Raw genomic sequence first — 10,400 nt, 5'->3', positions numbered from 1 at the left:
TATGGACCGACGGAGCTTGACCAAATGATTCAAGATGAGTTCTTCGATTCCACAGATTCAGACGAAGAAGTGGACATGAGTATGCTCATGAGCATGCAAAAGGAAATGGACTGGCAAGTGGAGCATATTCTCAACTTCAAGGGCTGGATCAAAGGGAGAAAAGTGATCAACTGGAACAGGGTATCCGGAGTAAAGCTACTATATAGGGACTACTTTGCTCCCAATCCTACTTACCCAGATGATCCATGGTTTCGTCGTTGTTTTCGCATACAGAAACCATTGTTTTTGCACATTGCGGAGGGAGTGGAGGCACAAGACGACTACTTCATGCTCATAAGGGATTGTTGTAGACAACTCTCTTTCTCTGCCAAGCAGAAGTGCACGATTGATCTAAGGATGCTTGTACTTGGTACTGCTGCAGATGTCGTTGATGAGATGGTCTGGATGGGGGAGAGCATGTGTGTGTAGACTACTGTCAAGTTTTCCCACGTCATGGTGGAGGTGTTTGGACCTGAGTATCTTAGAGAACCAAATGTGCATGACACGGGGAAGCTGTTGGCTATTGGAGAGGCAAGGGGGTTTCCAGGAATGCTCAGATCAATTGATTGTATGCATTGGCAATGGAAGAACTACCCCAAAGGTTTGCGGGGAATGTATCAAGGTCACACCATAGAGGCCATCATCATACTAGAAGCGGTGGCATCACATGACTTATGGATTTGACATGCTTTCTTTGGAATGTCATGTTCTCACAACGACATCAACATGCTTCAATGATCTCCAGTGTTCAGGAGGATTTGCATTGGGGAATCACCGCCGTGCAACTACACCGTCAATGGCCAAGAGTATAACATGGGATACTATCTTGCCGATGGTATCTATCCTAAGTGGGCGGCATTTTTGAAGACCATATCCGAACCGCACGGCAATAAATAGAGCCACTTTGCAACAATGCAGGAAGCGGCTAGGAAGGATGTGGAGAGGGCATTTGATGTGCTTCAAGCTCGTTGGGAAATTATGTGGAGCGCTACAATGATGTGGTAGTTATAAACTTTGTGGCAGTCGATGACATGTTCTGTTATTCTACACAATATGATTGTTGAGGATGAGGGTGATGGTGTAGTCCAAACCCCTGATTTTGAAGCACCCACATCCTCCACAAGAATATTGGTGTGCTTCAAGCTTGTTATTCTACACAATATGATTGTCGAGAACAAGTTAAAATTCTGGAAGATCAAGATGCGGCTCAGCTTATGAATTTTCTGGGGATGCATCGAAATTTTCGAGATTATCAGGTGCACACTAAGCTACTCAATGATCTTTTGGATCACATGTGGACCCACAATGGCAACCAAGGAGCTAATGCTTGAGTTGTGTACTTAAAATATTTTTTTTGTAAACACTATCTATGCTCCATACCAACATTTGTTATTTACGTGCGACATTGTCTTTTATGATCGACGTGCATGGATTTGCTTGGATATGAGAGTCCGGATTTGAGATATGTGGATGCCAAAGGCAAATATGAGGGCCTATCAAGATGCGCCTGCGGGCGTGCCTGAGCGCGTCCGCGGACATACAGGGGGTCGGATTTGCCAAGTCCGGCTGTAGATGCTCTGAGGTCACGGTTCTTCCCAGTGAAAGTAGATGAGAAAAACACTGGAAGATCAACAAGAGGTGCAGCGTTATTTTATTTCTGAAACGGAGGGAAACGGTTTGCCTTATTCATTAAATAAGGAGGAGTCTAAAAAAAGTTATCTGAACCCAAACACTAGAGAGGAAGCAAAAATACTACTCTCCCGGCAGAATTTCACCCAAATATTTTGCGCTTGGAATGACCCAAAGCATTGCCTCTTTTTGGATGGCTAGTAGAAGGATAATCGGAGGGGGGCGTTGTTCCAAAACACCCTCACATTTCTCTTATCCCAAAGTGTTTTACTAACAAGCATGATGAGAGTAGGTAATGCCCTCTTATGTATCCTTTTGGCGATGGCCATCTCCACCCACCATCCTTTGATGGCCGGATAGGTCGCCCACAAAGAAGTATCTACCTGCGGACAGAGCCCAGATGCTTTCTCTTAAAGATATGCTCAACGTTTTTTCGCAGTCCACTGGGCTGGATGTCAATTATCATAAATCCTTCATCATCCCAATCAGTGTGGATAATGCCTCTATTGTAGAGCTTGCAACATGTTTTGGTTGCCAAATTGGGAAGATGCCTTTCACTTACTTGGGTCTGCCTATTGGTACAACCAGGCCAAAGATGGTTGATTTCATGCCTATGGTGGATTGTATGGAAAGGAGGATGTCTGCTAGCTCCTCATTTCTTAACCAAGGGGAAAGACTGTAGTTCTTGAACTCTGCTTTTATCATTAATGCCTATATTTCTTCTCGGCAGTATGGCAATACCTCCTGGTATTCTCAAGCAACTTGAAAGAATTCAGAGACAATGTCTCTGGAGGAAACATACAGATGAACCTGCTCCATCACTTGCTGCTTGGACCTTATTTTTAGATCTAAGAATAAGGGAGGGCTTGGGATCATGAACCTTGGCGTTCAGAATATTGCTATACTGCTCAAGCATGCCAATAATTTTCTAAATAGGAAAGATCTCCCTTGGGTATCTTTAATTTGGGACATATATTATTATGGCAGGGTACCTCAATCAACTAAAGATTGTGGCTCTTTCTGGTGGGAGGACATCTGCAAAATTTTGCATCACTTCAGATCTTCATCTTGGGTTCAAATCAATGAGGGGGATACAACTATTTTTTGGTCCGATTGCTGGAAGATTGGTGACAATGTCACTACCTTACAGTCAAGATATCCCAGGCTGTTTTCCTTTGTGAAAGACCACTGGATAAGTGTTAAGGGGGCTTTTGATTCGCAGGAATTTACTGAGCGGTTTCACTTACCCTTACCTGAGCAAGCTTTTGCTGATTTTATGACTCTGAAGTGTTTGATGGTGACTCGTAACAAAAGGGAAGGTGAGAAGGACATCTGGTATTGGCAAGGGTCTAGCAATGCATACAGGCCAAAGATTTTTCACACCTTCATACCCTCCTCCTTATCCTTTAATCATTTGCTTCTTTGGATCTATAAATCTGCTTGCACCATGAAGATCAAGGTGGTTGCATGGATGCTTATCATGGACAGATTAAACACAAAGGACATGGTTGAGAGGAGGCATTGGCACCTTGATGATGGTGTTAATTGTGTTCCTTGCCACTTGTAGACAAGAGAGACTAGGGACCATCTTTTCTTTCACTGTAACTTCAGTATCAGAGTTTGGAATTATCTTTAGATTGACTGGTCTCATGGTGATACAATGGGGGAGATTGTTACACAAGCCAAAGAGGGATTTTGCCAAACCTTTTTTCTCTGAGGTGGTTTTCATTGCTTGCTGGAACATTTGGATCGTTAGGAATGGCTATGTTTTTTGGCATGAAAGACCAAGCTTTAACAAATGGACAAGTGCTTTCATTCATGATATATCTCTCATGCAACACAGAATAAAGTGTGCTTTCAAGGATGATCTTTTGAGATGGATTTCATTCCTACCTCCTTGATTTTCTTTTATTTAGAGGGTACATTTGTATTTTTTTGTTTTCCTTTTAGAGGTTAGTTTTAAGGTTACCTCTTGTAATCTTTGTACTTTGTATCCTTTTCATTAATAAAGTTTTGATCTGCTGTGGGGGGGCGTCGATGAGGTGGAGCCAATCTTTGACCAAAGCCCAAAGCCTCAAAGCAAAATGACACTTGAAGAGTAGGTGCCCCACGGACTCGGGCTCCATATCGCATAGCGGGCAAGGTCCACAGTTTGGCCACCCTCTTTTGGCCAACCGGAAGGCAGGCTCCCTTTTGCATAGAGGTGCAGCGTTATTATTACTGAACAAATACAAAAACCAAAGGCATTCAATTGTCCTTCAGAGCACAACTTGTTTGGATGTAAATATAAGAGCGTTTAGATCACTAACTTTAGTGATCTAAGCGTTCTTATATTTCTTTACGGAGGGAGTACACTTTAGTACAGTCATACCAATTACAAATTTACAACTAAACTCAACAAATAGAGATGCAGCAACGGCAATTGGCTACCATCAGCATAAAGTTTCTCATGCCATTTTTGCTGTCGACTTTATTATTTATCATTCTGTAGGCCGACCAAGTGAAACCTCCACACGAGCACACCAAAAGCAACAAGCAACGGGAAAAAAACAACGACTTGCACCCCGAGCATTCCACAAACAGAGAGATCTCCCGTTGTCCGACTCCTATCAAAGAGCTCCATTGTACTTGAATGCTTCAAGATATGACCAAGGATCCCAAGATGAATCCCTTAGCAGCTGTTCCTGCAAAAGGCCGTATGCATGCATGTGTGACAAATCTGATATTTTGAGCGTCCACTGGAAAACAAATCTAATCTTTTGAGTGTGATCAACTTACCATAATGTCTTTAATACGCCCGGCGCTTGTGCTGCTGTAAGCCTGTAAAAAGTGTCACTTAGGTTGGTAGCAACGGAAAAGAATTTCAAGTGGATGTGAAATGTCCACAGAAAAACATGAAGAACAAGAAATGACAGTAGAAATAGAGCTATTTCTCTCACCTCTCTAATCTAATTATAGAGAGTTTCACCCGGGAAGATATTGTGGCCATGTGTTGCAATATGGACTAGGACGCCTTCTCCTGAAAGACCATTCCTGAACTCTTGGGCATGCGGGCAGTCTATCATGTACAGGCGTTCCAGCGAGCAAAGGCTCTCTGCCAGGTCCAGTGCTGGGCAATCCTGCACTAACAGGTCCTGCAGCTTACCGAGATTGGAGATCTTCATCAGACTTCTGTTGTCCTTGAGCTTGAGCCACACAACTGCAGGAAGGTTGACAACTTCTTTCAGCTCATGAGCACCTTCAATGTGGATTCTCTTGAGGTTGACAATCTTGGACAAGTCCGGAGGAAGAGCCGTCAGTTTTGGACAATCAAGAAGCAGCAGCCGTTGAAGGCAAGGCATCAGAGAGAACTGTTGATGGTTGCCATCGCACACATCTCTTGTGTTGAGGGACCATTTCTCCAAATTGCGCATGCGAATGATTAGGAGAAGTTCAAGCTTTGGGAAGAAGGCGGCAGCACTGGCGACACCTTTCCCCAAGAGCTCTGTGCCAATAGAGACAACTTCATCTGCGCCTTGAATCTTAAGCTCTAGCAGCTCTGGCATCTGACCTGCTGGTGGCAGCACTGAGCATGGTATGCACTCATTGAGGTGCATTAGGCATAAATTTGGCATATTAAGCTCTGGTTCGGTAAGCAACCATTCTGGGAACGCTGAGCCCGGGAATCCGACAAGAAAAAGATATGCTAGGCTTGTTGATGGAACAAGTGTGTCATAGACTCGCTGGATCCTCTCGAGCTCATCAGCATCGTAGCGAGTACTGGTGCATTGGAGTCCCAGTTCTCTAAGATTACGACTGTTCTTCAGCACAAGCTCACCCCTTGGTGTAGCTTTCTCAAGCTTATCAACCCACAGACGCCGGACATTGTGGAGGTCTCGCAGTTCATCCAATCTGAACCCAGTCTCGCTCTCAAAAACTCCTCTGAGGCTGTAGAGATGCTGAAAATTTGCAATCCCTTTGGGAACATGATGAAGTGCAACCTGGTCTAGCTCAAGGAAACTTATGTTTGGTAGTCCCATCAGACCAGCCGGCAGGCTATGCAACTCACGGCAACCAAGCAAACAGAGGTACTCAAGGCTTATGAGCTTACCTATGGACCTTGGAAGTTTGTTAATTTCCGTATAGCTCAGGTCTAGCAGCTTGAGCAGCACCAAGTCCCCCAATGACTCTGGTATGTTCTGGATGCTTGTTCCACGGAGAACCAAGACACGGACATGCTGGAGCTTTCTGAAAGTGTCGCTGCGAATCGACTTGAAGTTCTTGTTATCGAAAAGCAGGAGTGTCCTCAAGCACCTGTGCTCTTCTAGAGCTGGTAGTTCTTCTACAGCGCTGCTGATCCCTAGGCGGCGTAAATTTGGCAGGGCTCTGCTATTTTCCACATTCATGAACGTGGAGTAATCTTTCTTCACATTCATGAACAAGGAGTGATCCTTTGTCAGATGTTGTCCAAGCGACCTCAGTACATCATGAATCGTTGACACAGCCTGGTCCACGGTCTCCGGTTTTGGCTGCAAAAGGTTCCTCCTAATTAGCTCATAGTAGTACCTTTCAGCGGTCTGATGTATTGAGCACCCATCTTCTTTCCTCACAAAACCCTCGGCAACCCACCAGTAAGCAACAGCGTCACGCCATATGTCAAAGCTCGGAGGCAACAGAGCACACCAGAGGAAGCACTGCTTCAGTTCATGGGGCAGGTTTCTGTAACTTACATACAGTGCCCCGGCTACTCCAGCGGGGAGTCCATCAATAGACCATTGGCAATCTCGGATCTTCTTCCACTCCTCCTCTGTTTTTCTGCTAGACAGAGCGCCTGCAACGGCCTTGATGGCAAGAGGAAGGCCATCACACTTTCTCACAATTGCAAGCCCCAGCTCCCGGAATTTACCATCAGGATGTTGGAATGAATTCTTCATAAGCAGCATCAGGCCATCAGCCTCACTCATTCTGTGTACCGGCTGAATATATGCTGTGTTCATTGCCAGCAAAACTTCATGGCTTCTTGTGGTGACAAGGACGCCGACTTTCAAGGCTCCCATAAAGGCTAACCGAAGACGACTGATCCAGACATCAGGCAGAAACACATTATCCAATACAAGAAAAACACTCTTTCCTTGGATTGTGTCTTTTAGGCCAAGCAGAAGCTCAGTGTCGGTCTCTAGCTGATCACACTTCCCTCCAGCCATTCTTATTGCCTGCTTCAGCAAATCAGTTATGGTGTAGGTCTCAGAAATGCACAGCCATATATGAATCTGGAATTCCTTCCGTATGCTCTGCTCCCAGTATATCTTCTGAGCTAGTGTTGTCTTGCCGATGCCTCCCATCCCTTCAATGCCAAAAACACTTGGCTCATTATTCTGGCACCTACTGACAATAGCTTGTACCATGGAATCAGCATAACGTGTGATAGCTGTTCCAACAACCCCTGGTTCAACTATACGAACTGTCTGTCTTGTATCCACAATTGTTATCTCGGGCGGTGGAGATGCGGGTCTCCCCGGGGTATACATCTCTGTTGTCCCTCTAATCTCCTCAAGCTCCGTGTTTATGTCCTTGATCCTTGTAGCTACTCTGTGGTCAAGCAAAAGCTTTGGAAAACAAGAAAACATGGAGCAGCATGGCGGCGATCTTGGTCGGGTATATGAATGAGCCATAAAAAGATCTACGACATCATCAACATTGAACATAACATCACTGACGCGCTTCCACCATAATTTGGTCCCTTCATCTCTCATGGCCAAAGCCTCCGCATCCTGACGAACTGCCCTGAAGGTTTCCAGATTGTGCTGGAGCTTCCTGATATCCCTTCCCACACATAATGTCATCACGACCTCATCCTCCACCAGCTGTCCCAACTTGCCCAACGAGCTCGAAACAAGACCCTCCAAAACGGTCGCCATAGTGCCTAACCTGCGGCTGCGGATTCTCACTCAGCAAGACGATTTGCTTGGCAAGTTTTCCCAAAACAAGCATAGGCCACTGCCAGTTTGCCCTGCTACGCACAATTCACACGATGGCATGCCCTTCTCTGCACAAAGCATCAAACGCCAACAGTTTTAGATCCAGATCCTTATCGCATGTACATACTGGAGTACAATACAACACATTTATATAATCAGTTCAAGAAAATTCCAATTCATTTAACCTGGTGTTCGAGGGAGAATTTTTTTTATACATCTCAGGAAGCTCCCTTATATAAGACAAAAAAGAACTATGCATCTAATAGGCCGAGGCCGGGAAAAGAGGATGTTTCTTTAAAATTTGGCAATCTCTAACAGCTCAGAATAACTATAGATAGAATTTACTCAGGAAAATCATATCAAAAGCAACTACATGGAAGCTCTAAATGACCGCCGAAGAAATCTTAGAACCGAGGCATGATACTCTGTTTTGTATACAAAAAATAGAAAAAAAGGTCGTACCTTTCTACCGTCACTCCAGATGCGAGAAGGAGCCGAGGAGATCGCGATGGTGGTCGCTTTCTGGGATAATGAGGAAAGAATAACCGGCCGACCTCTCGCTGCGGCCCTGCTCCCGCCGGGAAGCGGGAGTAGGAAAATCTCTTGCTCAGGTGAGATCAACCTACTCGCTCTTGCTGGATCCGAAGTCACAAAGCTAAGCCTCTGCGTCTGCCTGCAAGTTCGTTTGATCCGTTCGTTGATGGGAGAAGACAAGATATGGTGGGTGGGGGGCATCTGCCTATCCAAAGTCAAACCACCTAATCAGTTTTATTATAATATAATATTCCCGTCTGATTCCATTCATATGAAATTAGTGAGAAAAAGGGCAATCATTGCTGCACTTGCAAGTCTCTCGGTCTCCAATAAAATTTCGGCCATAACATAATATGATTGTCCTGATCTATTCGCTGGCAACAGCTCAGTTCCTTTCATAGAAAATTCCATAAAAAGGTACAAGAGACAAGCAGTTCGGCCCAGCCACCATCTGTACTCAGGACGCGGCTGTGGTGTGGCAGGGTACTGTTCGGCCATTGACAAGTGGGCTCGCTGTGAATCAGCCCCACATGCTAGTGCCCCCAACGGCGTGTAACATACGTCAGGGAAGCTGCTTCCGTCTGTACTCAGGACGCGGCTGCCGTGCGGCAGGGTATCGTTCTTAAATCCGGCTCCACAAACCGACGCGCGTCCACGGACACAGATCGATCACATCTTATAGATGCTATGCAACTGAGTATCTCATGTCTCATCATCTAGATCCATACAAATTATGCAAAACATTTCCTATGTACTACATACACCACGTTAGCCTAAACAAAGCCACGCCGTCTCGAGCATCTCATCGACATCCGCGGCATGCTCCGCCTCCCTCTCCTACGGACGACGATGCTTGGCCTCCACCGTCGATTTTGACTGGAGGGAATCGACGATCGCCTGCTGCTCCGCCTGTAGATCCGCGTCCCCATCGTCCTCCTCCTGCTCCGCATCCCCGTCTTCCTCCAACTCCACCTCCTCCTCCTCCTCCTTCAGATCGACCGCGTCCGGAGGTAGCCCCGCGGAGATCCGAGCTTTGCACCTTGCCCAGATCTGCTCAAGGTGTTGCAGTCGGCGAGCCGGTACTAGATATGGGTAGCTCCTTACCCAGCGGCGTGGGGGCATGGCTACTACCGGTGATAGACGGCGAGTGGAAAGCGGCGGCGGGGCTGGACGGGAGGGGGTGTGGATGGGTAGGGTTTCGACACCGGCAGTCGGCTTAAATACCCATGCTACGGCACAACACGGCTCGCACGAGTCGCGCCACATGGCGATGGAGGAGACGAGCTTCAGACCACCGGGTTTCGGGGTGTTTTTGTGTGGGACCCGGCCGTCAGTCCGACATGGCGGACGCACTCGGGCCTCCCCATATCCGCCCCATATTTGGGCTCCATATGAAGGGTGCTGGTCAGCCCTCTCGGTCGAGTTTTCATGAGCAGTTAGTGGTCGGGCCGTCCGCCTGGGCATTTGGGGCGGGTTTGGGGCGCCCGGGGCATTGTCGTGAATAAGGAAATATAAAATAACAACTTTATTATTGTCTCTAGGACATATTTCCTTCAAATAAGACATTGGTGGTAAGCAGTATGACGATCACCGCCCACAACTCTTTGTGTTCTACTCGTGCATATCATCTATGCATAGACCTGGCTTTAATGCCACTGTTGGGAAACATAGCATGCAATTTCACAAAAATTCCTACGCTTACGCAAGATCTATCTAGGAGATGCATAGCAACGAGAGGGTTAGAGTGTGTCTACATACCCTCGTAGACCGAAAGCAGAAACGTTTGCCAACGTGGTTGATGTACTCGAACTTCTTCTTGTTTCGACCGACTGTACGGCACCTCCGAGTTCTGCACACGTTCAGCTCGATGATGTCCCTCAAACTCTTGATCCAATAGAGTGTCGAGGAAGTAGATAAGTTCTGTCAGCATGACGACGTGGTGACGGTGATGGTGAAGTTATCTGCGCAGGGCTTCGCCTAAGCACTACGAGAATATGACCGGAGGTGTAAACTGTGGAGGAAGGCGCCGCACACGACTAACAATCGTTGGTCTGTGTTCTAGGTGCCCCCTCCCCATGTATATATAGGTGGGAGGGGGAGAGGAGCTGCCTTGGAGTGCCCAAATAGGAGGAATCCTACTTTGGCCTAATCTGTAATAGTTTTTGATTAGTACAACTTTTACTTAGGAGGTCCTAAGGCACACACAATTTTTGATTAGTACTAGCATGCATGTCAATGAAG

General features: G+C 46.4%; 1 protein-coding gene across 2 annotated transcripts; it reads right to left on the bottom strand.

Moving 5' to 3' along the window:
* Positions 1-3,897: 3,897 nt before the first annotated feature.
* LOC123072155 (putative disease resistance protein RGA4) lies at positions 3,898-8,369 on the bottom strand. Of its 2 annotated transcripts, none has more exons than XM_044495717.1 (4): positions 8,088-8,369; positions 4,608-7,693; positions 4,447-4,488; positions 3,898-4,346 (listed from the first exon to the last, which is right to left on the bottom strand). In XM_044495717.1, the coding sequence occupies exon 2, from the start codon at positions 7,563-7,565 to the stop codon at positions 4,617-4,619; it is 2,949 nt and encodes a 982-aa protein (XP_044351652.1). In that variant the 5' UTR covers positions 7,566-7,693; positions 8,088-8,369; the 3' UTR covers positions 3,898-4,346; positions 4,447-4,488; positions 4,608-4,616. The 2 variants fall into 2 exon arrangements, with proteins under 2 accessions (XP_044351652.1, XP_044351651.1); XM_044495716.1 differs by having other exon boundaries at positions 3,898-4,352; positions 8,088-8,368.
* Between the last annotated feature and the right edge of the window lie 2,031 nt (positions 8,370-10,400).

This window comes from Triticum aestivum, chromosome 3B, assembly GCF_018294505.1.
Source record: "Triticum aestivum cultivar Chinese Spring chromosome 3B, IWGSC CS RefSeq v2.1, whole genome shotgun sequence".
NCBI classification, from domain to species: Eukaryota; Viridiplantae; Streptophyta; class Magnoliopsida; order Poales; family Poaceae; genus Triticum; species Triticum aestivum.
Note: the sequence above shows the minus strand (reverse complement) of the source record. Positions and strands in the feature narration are given on the sequence as shown.